The sequence below is a fragment of the Pteronotus mesoamericanus genome, unplaced genomic scaffold (genome assembly GCF_021234165.1).
Source record: "Pteronotus mesoamericanus isolate MK-2021 breed Mesoamerican mustached bat unplaced genomic scaffold, CSHL_Meso_final contig_221, whole genome shotgun sequence".
In the NCBI taxonomy this organism is placed as follows: domain Eukaryota; kingdom Metazoa; phylum Chordata; class Mammalia; order Chiroptera; family Mormoopidae; genus Pteronotus; species Pteronotus mesoamericanus.
In genome coordinates this window covers 17,730,140-17,751,091 of record NW_026555092.1, presented here as the reverse complement: position 1 = coordinate 17,751,091, position 20,952 = coordinate 17,730,140, and the positions used below count along the sequence as shown (strand labels likewise).

Genomic DNA, 20,952 nt, shown 5'->3' with positions numbered 1-20,952 from the left:
TGAATTGTGTGAATATGCTTAGAGGAGAAGCAGCAATAAAAAGTAATAATGGGTACCATTTATTGGCCATCTGCTAACGACTGTGTTTAAACATTTTACATACATTACTGAGTTTAATCCTTACCCCCATAAGGCAGATATTCTATCATCCCCTTTTATAGAAAAAGAAACTGGGTCAGAAAAAGGTTAGAAACTTGCCCAAAGGCATGCAGCCAATAATAATAAGTAATGGAATGAACTCTGATGACAGAGAAAAATCTGTGCTCTTTGCTCAAATTTAATATTGTTATTATCTTTGATTTTGAAGTGTTTATGTTCTCTATTTTCAATTATCTTGGAAAACAAGGAGTTAGATGTCCTGGGTTTGTAAATGGGGAGTCCCATTTACATAGAAAATATAGTCTAGAGTCAGGCTGGTCGTGGCCTTAAATGTCAAGCTTAGCAGTTTGGACTTTATCTGCTGGTCATTGTGGAATTAGTGAGAGTTTCTGTGTATGGAAGGGCCGAACAAAACACTTCTGAAGGCAAGACATGGCTAGCAGTTTTCAGCTTCTGGAGTCAGGATTAAGTGTAGAGAAAAAGAAGGATAAGGTGATTAAGGGTACAACTGCAGGGAAGTCATATATTTTAAAATAATGGGATGAAAGAAGCCAGATTATACTGACATGAACCTTGAAGGGGGAGGAATTCTGATATGATACAAAATAGTTAAGCAAAATGATGTCAGAAGAAGTCAGATTTGGCCATTGAGAAATTAATCATCAGTGACCTTGGAGAGAGTGGAATCAGGAGAGTGGGTGCTTGGGTTCCATTTGGAAGGTTTGTAGAAAGAAGGGTGGGGATAATATGGAGGCAGCAAGCACAGGCTACTTGTGTGAGAAATCTGAAAGTGACCAAGGGGCAGTGCATAGGAATTTGAGGGACTACTAGCATTAGGAGGCCTATGTCTATTTGAAGGTGAAGGCAAAAGAGGGGAGGTGAAAGAGGCCAGGCAAGGACCGGCTGACAACAAGGGAACTGGGTACCTTCCCCAGGAAGAAATGGGATAGAAAACACAGGGAGCTTAACCAGTCTGGGAAAGAAAGATCACTTCCTCTTAGACGGGAGGGAAGGAGAACAAGACTTTTGAGATGGATAATTAGAAGCTGAGAAGCTGCTTAGTTGGGGGAACTCCCACCTGAAGGACTTGAATCTAGGGAAGCAAAGGGCATGGAAGGATAAAATATAGGTGATATTCAGGGGGTGGAAAAACTCAGTTGGGATAATAATAAAAAATACCTCAATAAACACTGAGTTGTCTCTCTATGCTTGCCATTGTGTTAACCCTTTTAATCCTCACACCTGCAAAGAGTGTAAGAAAGAAATCAGGTTCTGAAGAGTCAGACTAAAGATTTAGAGGTAAGGAGGGAGATTAACAGGAAGATCAATCTGGAGGCCACATACAGGTTGAGGCTGGAATGATATAAAGAGGGACTAGAGGCAGAGATGTTAGTTAGAAGGCTGTAGTTCAGTGGAAATAGAGGAGATGGAATTTAGGAAGTAAAAGTGATCAGGACATGATGGCTGAGTGGGTGTAAAGGTGAGAGGTTCAGTAGTTTGAGTCTCAGTCCTCGTCTTGAGTCCCTAGGAGTGAAGTCAGAGCCTGGAACATGGCTGGGGGAAGGAATGATGGAAAGTAAGTATACTGGCTGTCATCCATGCGTCCCATCCAAACCCGCTCTTCACCCTCCTCCACCCTGCCCTGTGCTCTGTGAGGCTGATTCACATGGCCTACGTCAATAGATTTCCTTGGGCTCTGGTTTCTGTTTGAGTTCCACCAATGGAAGGATATAATGGACTGAATTGTGTCCCACCCTCCAAATTCATAAGTTGAATTCCTAAGTCCCAGGACTTCAGAGTGTGATCTTATTTGGAAATAGGGTCATTGCAGATGTATTAGTTAAGATGAGATCATTTGGGTGGGCCCTAATCCAGTATGTCCGGTTTCCTTATAAAATGGGGAAATTTAGACATAGACACACACAGGGAGAATGCCATGGGAAGATGAAGGCAGAGATAAGGGTGATGTTTCTACCAAGCGACGGTCCACCAAAAATTACCAGGAAACCACCAGGTGCTAAAGGAGAGGCATGGAACAGATTCTCACAGTACCCAGAAGGAACCAACTCTGCTGACACCTTGAACTCCTAGCCTCCAGAACTGTGGAACAATCCATTTGCGGTGTTTAAGCCGCCCAGTTTCCGGTACTTTGTTATAGCAGCCATAGCAAACCAATACAGAGATCAGGGGATCAGAGAAGAGTGAACTTGAGCTATTTATTCCCCTGGCTCCCTCGCTGCTGTCCCCACAGGTTCACTGTATCTCTCTGCGTAAGGCCACAGCTCCTGCCAGGTAGTCCTCTCTCACAGCCACTCTCCCCAGATCTAGTAAGCACTCTCCCCCCTTACCCTTTGATGCCTAAGAGTGGAACCAGTTCCCAGCTGTTGTTAGCCCTGGGGTATTGCACTATTCCTTGATGATTTTCCTAAATCCTGCCTCATCTTTATAAATATTCCTTTTATTAAACTCTCATCAATATCTCCAGTTTGGGTGTACCATCTATTTCTGCCAAATCTTAACTGATACAGTGGGTATGTTTGGAGCCAGAAAAAACAAAAAGGCAAAAAACAAAAACATCTTTGAGAATTTAAAAGGGTTCAGGGAATCCATAGCCAGAATAGCCTAAGCACTGTTGTATATGGCTTAGAGGATGAGAGAAACAGGCCTGGGGTTAAGGTTGTGGTGTTCAGATAGATTTCATTAATTTAGAAAACATTTATTGAAGGCTTACTACCATGCACACATCACTACTTTAGGTGCCATGGGTCGGGGAACAAATAAATCAAAGCCCTTGCCCTCAATGAGCTCACAATCTAGTAGCAGGAGACAGACATGTAAACAGTTACTTACATAAGGCCTCCCAGGTGCTGTAGTAGAAGCCTGGGCTGGAGACAAGAGCTTTGGAATGGTCAGCATAGAGTGAAGACAATGAGAATGGGTGGGATTGGAGACTGTTAAGAATGGACTCTTGAGGGACTGCAATAATTAAGGAGTGGAAATAATTAAGGAGTGGAAGAGACACCAGGAAAAGAGAAAAGGAAAGAGTAAGTTATGACCATTCAGATATATTAAACACTGTGTCCTAGCCACTGTGCTTTACTTAGATCATCTCACTTAATCCTCTTCACAACTTTCTGTAGGGTTCCGTTACTCCTGTTTTATAGATGAGAAACTAAGGCTTAAAGACTATTTGCCCACAGCTAGTAAGTGGGTTGTCAGAAATTGAACTTAGTGCTGATTACAGAGTTTATGCTCTTAACTACTGGAGAAGCAAAGTCAGGAGAGAACGTGATGAATGGAAACCAAGGAAGGAGAGAATTTAAAGGAGAAACAAGTAGTCACCATGACAAATGCCACAGAGAGATCAAATAAATGAAGGGTTAACAAGAATCTATTGGATCTTGCAATTAGAGAATTTGTGGTGAACTTTGCCTCAGCAGTTTCATTAGCAAAGTGGTAGTAGAACTAATTAAAGTAGTCCAAAGAGCAAATGAGAAATGGGGAAGCAAAGACTTCTTTTTAAGGAGTGTGGCATTAAAGAAGAGAGAGAAAGAAGGTGGAAATTGGAACTGAGTAAAATAAATGAGCCTTGCCTGAGGAAAGAGGATCGTGGATTTATGCCAGCAGCAGTACTGCAAGATCAGTGTTGTGAAGCCCAGCTACAAGGCTCAACAAGGGGGATGGAAGTGGCGTCTGAAATGTGTATGGTGTAGGGGTGCGTGGGGTGGGTTGAGAGGGTGGAAAGAAAGGTCTAGAGGGTTTGGATCTGTCCAGGGTACTGGGAGTGAGGGGCCTGCCAACAGGTCAATGGTAAGTAGGAATGGTTGGCAATGTGAGTGGTGCAGTAGGACCCTGACTCAGCCATAGGTGGGCACACAGACAGGGCCATGGTCCCCAGGCAAGAGGACTGCAATCCTCGGTAGTCCACCTGGACCTGGGAGGAACATAGGGGCAAGGGAGTCTTCTCTGAAGACTTAGGTAGAATTTCAAGGAGGCTGGGTTCCACTTCCTCACAGACATCTGAGACTGCAGCCTTGGGCTGGGAGAGATGGGAGGGAAAGGGGTCTGGATTAGCAGATCCTGTGGGAGGAAGACCCAGATTGTATAGGAAGGAAGGTTTGGCTGGGGGTAGGACCCAGGGGGATGAAATGCTGGTGGGTAGTGGCCTTGGATAAGTTGTGTTGTGCAGGCAGGGATCCAGCTCCAGGTAGGACTAGTGATGGGTAGTAGGGAGGGGAGTGCACTCACCGGACTCAGGGCTGCAGCATCCCTAAGGTACTGGCCTAGGACCCGGTGTAGGTCTGGGAGCGAAGGCCACAGGGCATGCCTCAGGCTCCTTGGGGAGAAGGAAGAGGAGATTGAGTCATGGGAGTGAGATGGGAGGGAGGAGAACAGTGAGGTGAGGCAGTCGGGAAGGCAGTGAGGTGGCTGAGTGGTAAGAGGGTAGCCAAGGTAATAAAGTAAGAGCATAGGTGCAAACTGAACCTCAGGTCGGGGAGAAGAGTTGGTGGTGGAAAGGTTCAGAAAAGGAGTACAGAGTGTCCTCAAACATTCTGCTTCAGGGCCTTTGCACTTCGTCTTCTGTCTGGAACACTCAACTTACTCGCTCACTTCATTTAGGTCTCTGCTAAAATGCCATCCTGACAGGGAGGCCTCCCCTGACTACCCTGTCTAAAATAGTATCACCTCCCTTCCCTATCACTCTATCTCCTGCTTTGATTTATTTTTCTTTATAACACTTGACTTATTGTATATTTATTATTATTATTATTATTATATGTATTTGCTTTTGTCTGTCTCACCCCATAGAATGTAGCTCCATGAGAGCAAAAATTTCTCTATTTGCTCACTCCTGTATCTCCAGGGTGTAGAACAATGTGTAGCCCATAAAGTGCTCAAAAAATTAGCTCAATGAATGAATGAAGAGAGGCAGTGGGGCTTATTACTGTTAAGTTACTTGGGAAGGTGATCTATCCAGGACGAGTATGGATTAAGCCAAGGTATGTTGGGGGAACTTCCAATTCTTTAGGTTCGTATTTCCACATGGAGGGACTTTAGCTGAACAACATTTTGGGCCTCTTCTGTGATCTCATTCATGTCCCTCCAGGGAAGGAAGAGTGAGTTATCTGGCAAATTGGGGGGAAAGGAATTGAGTATGTCTGCATACTCTGCAGCACCAATTTCTTCTTCTCCCCTAACTTTTTGGTTGGATCTGGCTACCTGCATAGAGGCTGCATTCCAGTCTGCTCATATACAAAAGTCATATTAAAAGGTCAAAGACAGACATGTTCAAAGAGAGATGATAGTGTAGGGCCATCAAAAGAGGCTGCCTGGAGGAGCTGCCTTCTGAGCTGAGTCTTCAGGAATCAAGAGATGTTACCAATTAAAAGGCTGAGGTGGTACAGATTCTATCTTTTCTGTTTATAGTTTCCAATGACATTTCTCCTCAACCTTAGGTTTCCCACATAAATAAGTCATTCATTAATAACATTTATTTAAGGGCATGCTCTTTGGCAGACACTGGGCTGAGGATTTAAAGATGACCAAGTGGGGTATAGGGAAGACATGTAGAGAAATAAATGCAGTAAAATGCTACTGGTACTATGACAGAAGTCTGTGCAGAGAGGGATACAGGGATAGAAAAAGAGTAGCCAATAGGGGAGGGTTAGGAAAGGTTTCCCAGGAGTTGGTGAACAAAGTTGCTTAAAGGTAAATGGGCATTAGTCATCCAGGGAGGATATTCCTGACAGAGGGGACATTATGTGCAAAGGCACTGAGAAGGAAAACCATTTGACTTGGGGAGGAAATTACCGGCAGTTTGGCAAGGCTGATGCACAGGGTGGAAGCGGGTGGAAACGCTGGCAGGGGCCGAATTTTGCGGAGGTTTACTCATCATTCTAGAGTCTGAACTCTGTCCTAATGAGCTAATGAGGAGTTTTAAGGAGGTGGGTGATAAATCCATGTGTGCATTTTAGAAAGATTTTTCTGGTGGTTGCGTGAGGCCCATCAGAGAGAGAAGAGGCTCTGTTTCAGTGAGTCAGGTAGTGTCGGTAGGGCCAGAAAAAAAGGGGCCATTGTTTGAGCGAGGTTTAGGGATGGAATGACCAGACCAGATCAGACTGGATAAGGAGGGAGGCGCCTAAGTGTTTTGGCTCGGGTGACAAGTGGACAGTAGCTTTGTTACTGAGATGAGAAGCCAGGAGATGGGGCAGTTTGAGGTGTTCAGTACAGTGGGTATGTTGGAGTGTGAGGAAGCGGTGCCACCCTCAGGAAAGACGTGCAGGAAGCGGCCGAAACCACAGGTGTGGACTCGAAGTTGTCCGGAAAGCGGGTGTCAGAGGGAGCGCTTGGAATGCTTATTTAGAGGCCGCTGGCCCCTCCCTGGCCGTGGCCCCGTCTCCTGCTTGACCGGGCCGGTACCTGTAGTGCGCAGGAAACTGCCACCTCAGCAGCAGGAGGCCCAGGAGAGCGCTGAGGCCTAGTACCAGGAGCAGAGCGGTCACCAAGGAGATCCAGGCTAGGGGATGAAAACAGACCTCGGCTACCCCTGGCCGGAGCCCCGCCCCCAGGCCCGGCCAACCCCGCCCCCGGGCTCTTCGGGGCTCCGGCGCCGCGTACGTCTGCGCAGCCGCAGACCAGTGCGGTCGGAGCCCCACCCCCGCTGCGCCGGCTCGCCTTCAGTGGCGCAGCCGCAGACCGCCTTTGCCCTGGCCGCGCCCTCACCTGTCTCGGAGGCGGTCTCTACCCGCGCTGGGTCAGACCAGGCGCTCCAGGGACCTTGGTAGGTAGGGCCGTGGAGCCTGGCGCGCAGCTGTAAACGGTAGCGGGAGCGCGGGCGCAGCTCCAAGATCACTCCGTGGGCCCCGAGAGGTGGCTCCAGCACCTGCGCAGAGGAGAAGCGAGCAGGTGGTCAGGCTCTAGGTGCAAATCAGAGGGCATCGGGTCCTTGAGAGATCAGCATCTGTGACCAAAATCCTACCACTTTGAATCCCAGGGCATTCCCCTCAAAGAACCTCACTGACAGAAATCACATATCCGAGAGGAAATTTGGAAGATGGAATGCCAGACAGAGACAGAACTCCTCCCTCTGCCCGCGGTGTTGCCCTGCCTGAGGCCTGCCTAGCCTGGGAAACGCGCCCTGACACACAGGCCTCATTCGAACAGAGAATTACTCATCCAGACACAAACACATACGATACACCCTGACAGAGATCCTGGTGCACATACACTGACCGGGACACAAGGACATTCTGCTAGAAGCAATGGAAATCCCAGACAGTCTCATATATACTCAGTACCCTTTGCAAATAATATGCATTCAGCAGAAGATGCCAGAATTATACTAAGCGCTAGAGGTACAAGGACAGATTCTAAGCAGAAGGTGCAAGCATCGTGTTTACAAGCAGGGGAACTTTATTAACTTAATCATTTAGCAAGCATTTGTGAACTGCTTGTAATATGCCAAGCATTGGGCTAGGCGCTGGGATAAAAGGTAAATGAAACATGGTCTCTCACATGTCTAATAAGGAAGACATACAAACAAGTAAATAATCATTCAACACAAATAATTAGTATTATAATAATGATATAAGTAAAGCACCAGGAGCACAAAGGAGCATTTAGTGCTGCCTGAGTTGTTTGGTTGGGGACTGCAGAGTAGCTCAGTGAGCCAAGAGCATGGATAGGCAGGCTGGATAGTCAAAGATGAAGCTAAGGCAGTGGTAGGAGGGATTTGAGGACCGTTAGTACAATGAACTCAACCTATATGTTGATAAATAGGGGGAAGAGACAAGGCAAAAGCAAGAAGCTTCTTGCAAAAAGCAAGAAGAAGAGGATTCCATGCTTGGGTAAGCGGTGGTGCCATTGACAGAGACAAGATACAGAAGAGAAGTAAGTTTGAGGAAGAAATACTGCATGGGTCTATTTTATTAAGTTCAACAACAGTCAAACTTATAAATGGTAGTGTCGGGATAGTGGTTGCCTTGGAAGGAATGTGTGCAACTATAGGGGCATGAGGAGTTTCTGGGGTGCTAGCAATAACATATCATGATCTGGATAATGGTTACATGGGTATATACACATGTACAAATTAATCCACTGCATACTTAAGGTTTGTGTACTTTACTGTAGATGAGTTAAGTTTTGGATTTATTGTCCCACCATATCTGCAATTTCTCTGCAGTTTCAGTTACCTACCGTCAACTGCGTTCCAAAAATATTAAATGAAAAATTATGGAAAGAAATAACTTGTAAGTTTTAAATTGCCTGCTGTCTGAGTAGCATGATGAGAGCTCCTGCTGTCCCACTCCATCCCACCCAGGACATGAATTATCCCTTTGTCCTTCCTGATAATCCCTATGTAGCTGTCTCAGTTAACAGACCAACTGTTAAGGTATTGTAATGGTGCTCAAGTAACTCTTGTTTAACTTAATAAAGCCCCCAAAATGCAAGAGTAGTGATGCTGGTAATTTGGATATGCCACAGGGAAGCCATAAAGAGTATGTATGTATGTATGTATGTATGTATGTATAAGAAAAAACATAGTACATATAGACTTCAGTACTATCCATGGTTTCAGCCATTCACTAGGGGTCTTGGAATGTATCCCCCACAGTTAAAGGGGGACTACTGTATGAGTCTGAAATGCTCCTGGAGGTTTTAGTTAGATCTAATTGGTAAGAAGTTGTATATACTGTGTATGTAGTAAATGAGAATAAAAATAGAGAAAGAAACTAAGATTTAACTCATGTATATAAGTACCTTCTATCTGTCAGGCAGTGTGGTAGATATTGATATAATTAATCTTTACTGTAACTCTGGAAGGTAGGTAGCTTTATTCTCATTTCACCAATGAGGAAACTGGGACTTCAAAAGTTTAGGTAATTTACCTATGGTATAGAAGTTCCTTTCCATATGGTAAGTCTGGGATGGTTAATGTATGGTTGTTAAAACCATGGAGTTGAAGCATTCACCTAGGGAAAGTGTATATATTTATCTAGAGGAGAAAAGAATCTAGGATGGGTCTGCAGGAAGCACAACATATTAAGGAAGAGTGGAAAAGGAAGAGCCAGGAAAGGAGAATGAAAGATTTGGTCAGAGAGAGAGTACAAGAACCAGGAGAGACTGATACCTGAGTGGCAAAGAAAAGAGAAAATTTTAAATGAGAGTAGTCAGCAATATCAGATGCCAAAGAGAGAGTAAGATAACAGTTGAATCAGATAAACACAGATATACAAGTCTAGACATGGCTACATGGACACCCTCACCCCTGACAACAGACACGGTGAAACTCAGGAATACCCAGTGTGGTGAGGTCTGTGCACATTTGTTCCTTGACCTTACCTTCCAGTCCTGATGGCCTTCTCCTGTGTATCGGAGCTGATAGCAGGTCTCTTGGGCTGCCCAGGATGATGGGTGCTGCCATTCCAATTCCAGCTGCCCACTGGAGACCTCCCTCCAGTGCAAGTCTGGAGTGGGGATGAGCACTACAGGGATGTCATCAGGGAGTGGCCTAAGCCCTCTGTACATGAGACACCATGCCACCAGGCCCACGGGACAGAAGTGTCAGAGGTGGTGATTCTGGACATAGGGTTAGATGCAGGGAAGGAGGGGCAAGGGGAGGGACTGTCTGAAAGGAGAAGGGAAGAAAGTTCTTACCAGCCTGATGGATCCAGAAAGGAGAGCCTAGGTAGCTGTGAAAAGCACCCTGGGCTGTGGTCACCTCCACAAGGATGTGAATAACACTGTCATTTTGTGACTTGAAGTGGCAGCGGGAGAACTGGGAGGATTGTAATCCTGGATTTTTCTCTTCCTCTTCACACTTCTCCCAGATGGGGTCCCTAAGAATCAGCCCCATAGAATCATTGAATCAGGCCTGCCTCTGATATTCCCCATCCCACAGCAGCTATGCCCTGCATGGATTATAATCTAACTCCTCTCTTGGATGGGCCTCCAGGGCTTTCTGTCTTCATGCCATAATGTTTTGCTTTTTAAAGTTTGCTTTGGTGTCCACCTTCTTCCTCTTAAGGAAGAATCTAGATGATACATGAAGATAGCATGGGCTATAGAGTTCAGGTCTTGGCTTGTTGGTGTATAACTCTGGGCAAATTACTTGGTTTATCTCTGTCCCAGTTTCCACAATTGTAAAATGGGTTAATAACACCTACTTCACAGGATTGTTTCAAAGCTTAAAGAGCCTTTATCTTTCTGCAGGAAAACATCCTTATGTTTTAAATCTGTTCTTATGCAGCAGCATTCTTAGTCATCTCTATATGTTATTTTACTATTACAATATTATAATCTCCTAACTGGCTTTTATGCCTCTATTTTTGCCACTCCCTACAATTAGTTCTTTACACAGCTACCTGAGTTTGCTTCCAAAATGTTGACTTGATAATGTCCAGAATATATCACAAATCTGTCCATTTATTTTGATTTTGACCACTGCTACATTAGATGAAACCACTATTATCTCTTGCCTGGATTAATGAAAATTTCTAACTGGTGAATCTGCTTCTAGTCTTCCCTCTTTATACCTTCAGGAAGAAACATATCTTTATAAAATGTAAATCATATCATGTCACTCTTCTGATTAAAATCTATTAATGGCTACCCATCCCACTTGGAATAAAATTCAAACTCCATGTACGCCAAACATACTGTCTTTGCACTTCACTTTGCCCTGGATTGCTGACTCTAGAGTTTCATGTGACTTAGTCCTTCTTGCTACTGAAGTTTTAGCTCATCTGTCACTTTCTTGGTGAGTCCTTCTCTGAGTATTCAGTCTAAATTAGCAAACCACCCCCCATCCTTCCACTTAGTCTCTATCATATAATCTTGTTTATGTATTTTTTGTCACCCCTCTCCTTTCCCCACAAAAATGTAAGCCCAGACAATGCTGGAACCTCTTTGGTTTTATTTGTCACCTTTATCCCCTGTGCTTGGCACAGCCACCTTCAATAGTTGTTTATTAAACAAATGAATTGTGTCTCCTTTTTGATTATAACTCATAAAGGGATAGTTATTACTAAAGTTACTTATCATTTTATGTATTTAATATGCTTACTCATTTATTCATCAAATAATTAACACTACGCACCTGGCACTGTGCTAGGCCCTATGAATACATAGAAGAATAACCTTTAAGGAGTTCTCATTTCAGTGGGAGAGGCAGAAAAACAAACAGATGGTATTTTTCTGTGGTGCATAGGCTGGTTTGGGAGTATCAAGGAGGATGATCTTACCCAGAATGGGAGGATCAGAGAACACTTCCTGGACGAGGCAGTACTTAAACTAAGTCTTGGACTATAAATAGGATGCAAAGGGGACAAACGGGCATCCGAGGCACATGCTTGGGCACAGATAAGAAATACAGTGCTTTGGAAGAAATTCTAAGTGGTGCAGAGTGCTTTTAGCACAGAGGGCTTGGTGGTGAGTGATAAATGTGAGAGGGCAGATTAAGGTCATGGATGGCCCTGTGGCCTTTCTAAGTAGCTTGAACTCAATCTCATAGTAATTATGGAGACATTTAGAATTTTAAACACAGGCTGACTTTGTACTTTAGGAAGATCACTCTAACTGCAGTTTTTAGGAAAGGATTTGTGAGGGTGGACTAGAAGGAGAGAAATCCATTAGGGCACTGCTATGGTTTTCCATGTGCAAAGCGATGAGGATCTGAAAGTAGGGTTATGGCAATGGGGGCAGAGGGAAATAGATGGATTCAAGGGATACTGAAGAGGTAGAAATGACAAGGCTTTCTGATTGGACCTTGAGGGTGTAGAAATGGCAGAAGTCCAAGGTGATTTCCATGTTTCAGGCCTGAAAAGTTGTGCTGATAGTAGGAGGTAGGACAGTAACAGGAGGAGCAGGTCTTGATAGAGGAAATGATAATTCTAGTTTTGCCACACTTTAATCATTCAAGGCACCCCTGTACTTTGGAAATCTATGCAGTTATTAAAAAGAATGAGTGACATTTTTTGTAGTGATCTTCAAGACATATTTTTAAGTAAAAAAATAGGTTAGCAAACCACACACACATACATATATGCAATTTATACTGAAAACTATTATGTGTTTGTATATATAGATGCATACAAAAGCTGGAAGAATAGATTAAAACTGTGACTAATGTTTTGTTTCATTATTCATCCATTCATTCAATACTTTTTTACTGAGCACCTACTATATTCCAGGCACTGTAATAGGTGAAAATACATTGGTGAGTAAAAATCAGACACTGACTTTGCCCTAATGGCTCATGCATAGTAAAGATCATCCTTTTCCAACTGGAATTCTGAGAGGAAATTTTATCATCAATCAAATAACCACAAATTATAAATGTAAAAGTGTAACTATGATTAAATACTTGTTGTACATGGTACAACAAGGATGTATAGTAGCGCCATTGGAGGACCAGAGGCGGGTTCCCTGAAGAGGTGACATTTTTTAGTGTAGATCAGAAGGATAAGTAGAAGCTAAGCAAAGACAGGAGAGCTGGGTAAATGGCATGTGCAAAGACCCAGAGGCAAGAGGGAATATGGCACATAAGAGAGAACCAAAGAAGACCAGTACTGAAGCATAGAGAGTGAAAGGCAACACGGCATCACATGAGGCTGAAGGCCAAGGTAAGGACTGAGTCTTCTAGAACTTTATAGGGTCATGGCAGGGTCCTTTATCCTAAGATCAATGAGAAGCTATTGAAGATTTATAAGCAGGGAGTGTTATGTTCATTTTTTCACTTTTAAAAGGTCATGCCAGCTCCTATGTGGAGAATAATTTAAAGGATTCAAGAGGTGATCAGTTAATAAGTATTCTCAGTCACCCAAGTGAGACATGATGATGCACTAGAATAATGGCAGTGGTGAAGAAACAATGGACAGACTCTAGAAATATTTAACAGGTAAGATCAACAAGGCTTGGTTATAAACTGGATATGGTGGGGGTGACAAACCAGTGAGGTATTAGGTGGAAATTCTTGAAGACGAGGCACCATTTTGATTGGATTTGATAGATAGTGGAAAGCTGGCAAAGTCTGAGTTGAACAGAGATCACGCTGTCAGCAGCATGGGGGACAAATTGGAGGTGAAGGAGAACACAGGCTGTGGCAGTGGTCCAGGTGACATGGTTAAAGCTGAACTAAACCAAGGCATTGCCGATGGGAGTGGAGAGAGGCTGAGAAGCCAAAACACCCATTGGAGGGAGAGAGCGTGGAGGCCCCTTGGTTCTGGGACAGGGAGGGGAGTGAAGAGGACCAAGAACAATCCCTTCTTTCTGCAAGACTGGGCCTCTCTCCCATGACATCAAGCTCAGTCAGCAGTTCACCTCTCACCTGTCTCTGGGGCAGCACCACGGCCTGCTGTGATAGAAGAAGCCTTGGGAGCTAGCATGGTCCTGTTGCTGCCACTGACAGGTGACATTCTTCAAGTCCAGGGTAAAGCACTGCAGTCCAATTTCCACTGAATCAGAGAAGGAAGTCCCATCAGGGCCCACGTGCTGCTAGTCCACATCGTATCCTTATCATCTTTACATGCATAACTTGGAACATTTACTCCTGTTCTTTGTTTTCTCCCTGAACATAGTTCACCTCTGTCCAGTGGCAAGTTTGAAGTCATCGGGAAGGACCCTGGTTATCATAGCCTCCATGTCCAGCCCAGGCCTCCCTAGATATTTTTTTAATTGCCTCTTCATCTCCCCATTTCTTTATTGACTCACCTGCATCTCTAGGCAGGTCCACGGTTGAAGGGGGAGACCAGGGTCCCCAGGAGCCATGGAGGGAGACCCCATCAGGTTGGCTGCGCAGCTGGACCCAGTAGGACTTCCCAGGCTGGAGCCCTGAGATGAGGCAGCTTCCACTCACCACTGTCAGAGATGGGGCCTTGAGAGAAGAATCCCAGCCTCAATCTAGGTCTGCCTCTCAGCCAAGACAGCCTCCATCTCTTATGTTTGAAGCCCCACAGCATGCCTGTGGAGAGATGCTCAGTTCCTCACTGGACAGATATGCACACAGGTTGGGGACCAGGTCACTGAGTTTCAGGTGACATTCAGGGGTTTTTAGGGAAATCCCCATTAATTTGGAGGCCCAAAGCTCTCAGTTTTGTTGGTGTGAATGACCCAAAGTGGGAGATCCCTAAATAGACACAGTTCTTGAGGTCCAGTCAGAGTCTGTACTAACTCCCCAAGGACCAAACCAGTAATAAATCCCCAAAATATAGCCTGTCCTTTCTTGGGGCAAAATTAGGGGTAGGAGATAGAAAGCAGAATGGAAGAAGCCAGGATACTTCTCTAGTTGGGGAGGTCTGCGCTGGTCCATACTGTTGGGACATCATGGGCTGTGCACATGCAGGATGGTCCAGAGCTGGGGCGGGGATTGGCCTCCGCAGAGATGGGCAGCAGGTTTCTGTGGACAGTAACTGCAAGACTGTGGGATCAGTGGAGTTCCTGGCATCCTTGGGACCATAGCGGAGTTCGTGCCTCAGGAAATCACTGATTTCGGGAGCTGGGGCCTTCCAGCTGATCTGAAGTTCCCCTGGTTGTCTTCCGCTCGTGGTCTTGATGATATTGGGGGGAGCTGGTAGGCCTGAGGGCAAGACAGGGCACATCATGGATTGCAGAGAGGGCTGCCTGAGGTCGGATTGGCTCTCTCGCAGGGCAGGGAAGGACAGAGAGGCTCCTCATCCCATTTTCCTTTCCTCATGAGAACAGTGACCTCATTCCTGGTTAGCTGGACTCAAGAACAAGCATGTATTTTCATCAAGAACATGGATCTCTGTATCCTTGTCACCTAGCACAGTGCCTGGACCCATAGTAGGTATCCTGTAACTGTTGAACAGGTATGAAAATGAATAGGTTATTGATGGGAGGACCAGGGTGTCCCTGGTGTGAAACGAAGTCTAGCTCTAGATGCCAGGGCTGGGAAGCATGATAAGGGCAACTTGAGGTGTCACACATAGTGATGGAGGGCACACACATTGTCCTGAAGGAGCACCAACCAGCCCGACTCTGTGACCCGGCCTGGGGCAGCAGACAGAGGGGCCAGGGCGACAGGAGGACTGGCCTTACCCACGCTATCCACAAAGAGCACCCGCTGGGTCACGTTCTGTTTCAGGAACACATTCTTCACCCAGAGATGCAGTGGGAAGAAGAGACGAACTTCATCTTGGGCTGGAAACTGGCACACATACCGAGTTCCAAAGGGGAGCACACTCTGGGAACTCAGGGGGCAGGCACGGGGCTCCTCCCTGTGGACATAGGAAAAGTCCATCCTACCTTCCTGGCCACCCTCAGGGCCCAGGCTGGGCCCAAGCCCTACTTCTATTTCCATTACTGCCTTTTTCTCCCCAGTGCCTGGGATAGGTGGGATGAGGGGTTATGGAGGGGCTCGAGCTGGATCTAACCAAAGCACATCAGTTCAGTAAGTGGCTACTTAGGGCATGTACTTGAAGTAATTCTCATATAGAGTCAAAGGCATGGAAGCTACTGGAACAAGGCTCAGCTGAAGTAAGGACAGGACAGACATGGGGAGCAGGGCACAGCCAGCACCTACCCTGGGTAGGCATACAGCAGCTGGTATGTTCCACTGGGCGCTGCCTCTTCCTCATCCCAGAAGCAAGTGAGGTCCTCAAATGTTTGAGAAAAACAGTTCAGGGGCTTTGAGTCCGAGGCCAGCACGGAGGCATCTGAGAAACAGCTGGTGAGTGGGGCTCTGGGTCCTTCCAGGCGTGTTTATGGGAAAGAGTGGGGGACCAGTGGGAACCTCCTAACTTGCGCCCCTCCCAGGCCTCCCTATTCCTGGCTATAGGTGATCTCCACCCTCCACACACCTCACCTTGGCTGGTGACTTGTGCCAGGTTTTGGGGGGCCAGGAGGAGGCAGGAGGTGACCACCAAGAGGGTCCAGGAGGGCATCTTCTCCGGCACTGTGTGCCTGCCTTAGCCCATCCTCCCTCCAGGAAGCCGGGCCCCAATCCCCTCCCGGGCCAGCCCCTCAGGTTCCTGTCAGATACAGCCCCACGTCCTGTCCCTGTCCCTGCCCCTGTGGGGCCCATCCAGACCACATTGGGGCCAGGGGCCTGGGGAGGGGGAGTGGGACAGGATGGTAGGAGGAATTGAAAGAGAGGAGCCAGGCCTTTGGTGGGAGAGAGATGGGGGTTATACTTCTGACTGTGTACCAACAGGAGACTAAACGTCCATGTGTGTCTCCATTTGCTCTTGTAGAAGAGGGTGTGTATTATCAACAAGAATGGTAGCATTTACTGAGCACTTATTATGCTGCCATGTCTTAAGTGCTTTGTATCTATTGACTCAGCTAATCTTCACAATAGCCTATTACTCCCATTAGAGAGATGAGGAAACTGAGATGCAGCGAAGTTAAAGATTTGCCCCAGATCACGTACCTACTTGGAGGTAAAGCTCAGGAACCCAGGTGCTTAACCACCATGTGATGCTCCTAAAAAGCGTAATCTGCCAACGATTGACCATCTGCCTCACAACCACAACAGAACGGTGGCTATTTCCACTCTTGTAGGTCCTTCCTGCAACTGGACATGCCCCTTCCATTGTAGGTAGATCCACAGTTGCCCCTCATCCTTTGCTACTTAAAGGTGGTCTGTAGACCAGCAGCAAAAGCATTACCTGGGAGCTTGTTAGAAATGCTGAATCTTAGGCCCTACCCCAGATGGGCCAAAATAGAATCTGCATTTACCAAAGTCCCCAGATGATGAGAATACATGTTAAATAAAGTTAGAGAAGCACTGGTCTTCAGTACCTTTATTTGGTTGGCTCAAAATCATGGGATGGTTCGTCTCAGCTCTTCCACTCATGCTCATCTTCACACTAGTGGCAGAATAGGGCCCCTTGCCTGAAGCCCAGGCCTCCTCCTGGGAGTGCTCTAACTGTGGGTGGCTTTTATGCCACCTCTTAGGAGCTTTGACTCTTGCAGGGCATAGTGGGGTGCATGTCACATAAACACTCACATGTAGCCCTTCTGGCCTCAGCTGCAGCTCCCATTGTTAGCTTTACAGACCTAGTGTCCTCAATATCACCTTTCTCGCTTCCTCCTGAATTAATGTTACTAACACAGAGAATTATGGGGAGGGGAGATAGAAGAGGGAAATGGAGATCCGTCAGCCTTCCTGTGAGCTCTTAGTTTTTCTGGCACCATTTCTCTGTCAGAAGTCTCTTAGCCAGCTTTGTCCTGATTCCTGTCCAGCTCTCAGATTCAAGGATCAGCTTCCTTTGCCCAATGGGGATGACATTGAATACCCCTCCCAGCCCCCAACCAAAGCCCCCGATCTTTGTCAGGTCAAGTGAGAGGGGAAATAGGGCTTTAATGTCCATATAGGCCCATGGCTTTGAGGCTATGTATATGCTGATGACTTCAAAGTTAATATCGCTGATTTCCCTCCAGGCTCCAGATTTGGATTGCCAACTGCCTTCTTGGCATCTCCACTTGTATGTCCAATGGGCATCTAATTCTTAAGATGGCCAAGATAAAACTCTTGATTCTGTTTCCCACCCCTAAACCTGTTTTATTTCCTCTAGGCTTATCCACATCTATAAGTGGTACTTATATCTACTCAGCTGGTCAAACCAAAAACCTCAATAGTCTTTGATTTCTGTCTTTCTCTTATCTTGTATTCAATAAGATATCTTTTTTTTTCATTAGTACCCAGATATCTTTTTTCTAATATATTTTATTTATTTATTAATTTTAGAGAGAGGGGAAGGCAGAGAGAGGGATGAGTGAGAGAAACAGCCATCTGTCGCTGAAGACGCCCCGCAACCCAGGCATGTGCCGTGATGGAATTGAACCAACGACTTTCGGTGTGCAGGCCAGCACTCAATCCACTGAGCCACACCAGCAAGGGCTAGATATCTTTTAAAAATATACCCCAAATATAAATATTTTTTACGACCTCCACCCCTACGATTCTAGTCCAAGTCCGGATTACTGCAATAGCTTCCTAACTGCCTCCACTATTACCCCACTTGGCCCATCTTCCACATAATATGGTGATATGTTTAAACTACAAATCATATTTCTTTGCTCCCCTGCTAAATTATTCTAATGATTTCCTACTGCACTTAGAATGAAATCCAAACATTTCTTAATGGCACACAAGGTCTTGCCTGACTTGGCCCCTGCCTACATAAATCTCATCTCCTCCCACTGTCTTCTTCACTCTGGATCAGACACAATAACCTCATTGTGCCTCTTACCTTAATCCTTATTATACTTGACCTATCTGCAATGTTTGATATTCTTCCCCTCCTTAGGGTTCTATGATATATCACATCCTCCTAGTTTCTCCTACTCTGGTAACAGTTTCCCTACCCCCAGTTTCTTTCTTTGTTCTCTCTCTCCTAAATGTTACTGTTCCCCAGGAGTTCTTGCTTTGCCCTTTATATTGCCCGAGTGCTCTCACAGCTTCAATTTCATCTATATAGCAGTAACTTCAAAGTCTTCATCACTCTCTTGAACTTAAAATTCTGAAGGTACTTCTTAGCCATCTCTATTTGTTGTTCCGTAAGCACTGCAACTCACCAAGTCCTGAAAAGAACAATTACTAACTCCAGCGCGCCCTTTTGGACCTTCTCTTCCTATATTTGCATCTTGCCTTATCCTACCTGGGCATTTAAGCCTGAAGCCTGATAGTTATCCTCAACTCCTCATTCTTCCTCCACTCCTGCCTCCAAGTATCCAAGTCTTAGAAGGCCTGTGACTTCTACAGGGAGGTGGTATAACAGTGGTTAAGGGTGCAGAGCCCACAAGACAAGAAGCTTGTCTATGACTGTCAGAGAGTTGGGATGAAGGCTTTCTGCTCCTGCATGGAAGGAGGTCCAGCTACTGGTCCTTGCCATTTGCCCGTTTTTCTCTGCTCCCACACCGCTGGAAAGAGGTGCTTTCCCCCAGCTCTTTACTTCTTTAGAATATCAACAGGACCTGGAATAGACCTAGGGAGACCACTTAGGTCTGTCTACTCTTTGGCCAAGGAGTCCAGTAGCCTCCTAAGGTCCAGCCCAGATTAGCAGGCCTAGGCTTTTCTGTCGGCATATAAGGTCTAAGCCCTGGCTTATTAAAGCCCCTATCTGATCTCTGCGCAGCCACTGCTGAAAGAACTCAAGGGGTTGCTGGATGAGGATTGGCTCAGAAAGTAAATAGAGTGCTATGAAACTACTCTCTCCAGGGGCAAGGGGAGGGGAAGTCTTGTTTTGTAGCATTTGCTGCTTTTTGTGATGTGAGTACCCAGCCACGGCCAAATTCAAGCTAACACAACACTTAACAGTGATTTGGAAGAGAATTGGCTCTCCTAAGCCTGTATTTGTACCTTTGCCTCTGTCTCACCAGATTTCCAACACCAATGTTTTTATCTAGTCAGAAAGTCCAAGATAGGTAGGTCCAGGCACTTGGAGTCTCCATCTCCCCATCTCTTTCCCAGCATAGCCAAACTTCTCTCCAAAATGCTTCTTCCATTTACACCTCCAGCAGTGTGTTAGAGCACTCTACTTTCCCCACACCTTTATCAATGTTGTTTTAAGCTTGCCATTCTGATAGTTAACAAATGGTATCTCCTTACTCAGTGCTTTTTCTGAAGCTTGAATTGGCTTTTATTTACTTCCCTGCTTAACATCCTTTCATGGGTCCACATGATCCTCTGGACCAAGACTCATCTCTTGATGCTAGAACATAGCCTTTTGACCTTTCATCTTCCAGTTCTTGGAGTCTCTCCCTCATAATGCTCTCACACCCAGGCTCCATCCTGCCACAGAGCCTTGTTTCCTTGCTTCCCCAGGCACACAACCTCCAACCTCTTAGCCTGCTGGAACCTTCTTTGTGATTCAAGATCTCTCCCCAAGTCGCTACTTCTTGGGGAGTCTTTTCTTATCTCCCACCTATAGATAATGGAGGAAAAGACTAACTTAAAAAGAGAAATGCAATTTCACATTCCTTTCAGAGGCCCCAGTAGTTCTTCTGTGGTCAGAAACGACTTGGTGAGCCTTTGGGCATGACCTTGATAGGACAGCATTAGAGAGCTAAATAGGAAATTGGGAATTGCAGCATTTCTGTGCTAAGTCCTGAGAAAAAGGAGAAGGTCGAGTAAGTAACAGACAGCAACCTGAGGAGAAGAAAGCTTCACCAGAGAGAAATTCCAATAGAAGGTCTGTTGGAGGGAAATTTTAGAATGGTGCTGCCTAATACTCCGTTTTAAGTTTACATGCTATTCAGTGAATGCTTAGCTTCCTTATGGCAGCCCAGACATTCAGTGAAAGTGTCCTATACACAAAACCTGATGTTCACAGTGGCTTGGGAACAAAGAGAGAAATCCCTTTTCTGATACCTGTGGAGTTGAGAGAGGATGGCAGCCGTGGACAGTGAGCACCCCAGTGATCAAGAATTGAGCAAGGACAGGGATTCAGACTGAGAGGGGATCACACATGTGTAAACCCTATTTGTAAAAACAGAGGAGGGCGGGGTCTCCCCTGAGAATGTGGAATAGGGACTGAGCTGTTCTAAAGGGATATAAATGGAAAAGGTTACTCCAAAGGGCTGCTTGGAGGACATTCCGGTTGCAAACAATCTGTTCTTCCTCTGAGTCCCCCCAAAATTGTGTGCCTCTGTTGGGGTGCTTTCATGCATAAAATGCCTCCACCCTAGCTAGACAAAATGTGAACCTGCCAAGTAGGGACTCACTCCTTCTTGGGGTAAAAGTGGGGTGGGACTGGGCCTGCCTGTTCCTCTGATTCCTTATCCTGCCATTAGCCTACCTACCATTAATGAACATTTGCCCTTTTCCTTACTTTATAGAAGAGAAAATAGGGGCTGAGATGGATTAAATGAGTCGTCTAAAGTCATTAT

The 20,952-nt window shown here is 45.7% G+C and overlaps 1 protein-coding gene across 1 annotated transcript; it reads right to left on the bottom strand.

The window, feature by feature from the left end:
- Positions 1-3,850: 3,850 nt before the first annotated feature.
- MPL (MPL proto-oncogene, thrombopoietin receptor) lies at positions 3,851-16,001 on the bottom strand. The gene is made up of 12 exons (XM_054571614.1): positions 15,923-16,001; positions 15,641-15,806; positions 15,157-15,335; positions 14,376-14,674; positions 13,810-13,972; positions 13,427-13,553; positions 9,757-9,938; positions 9,442-9,584; positions 6,823-6,982; positions 6,520-6,616; positions 4,348-4,435; positions 3,851-4,138 (listed from the first exon to the last, which is right to left on the bottom strand). Exons 1-12 carry the CDS (start codon positions 15,999-16,001, stop codon positions 3,851-3,853), a joined length of 1,971 nt encoding a protein of 656 aa, XP_054427589.1.
- Positions 16,002-20,952: the final 4,951 nt, after the last annotated feature.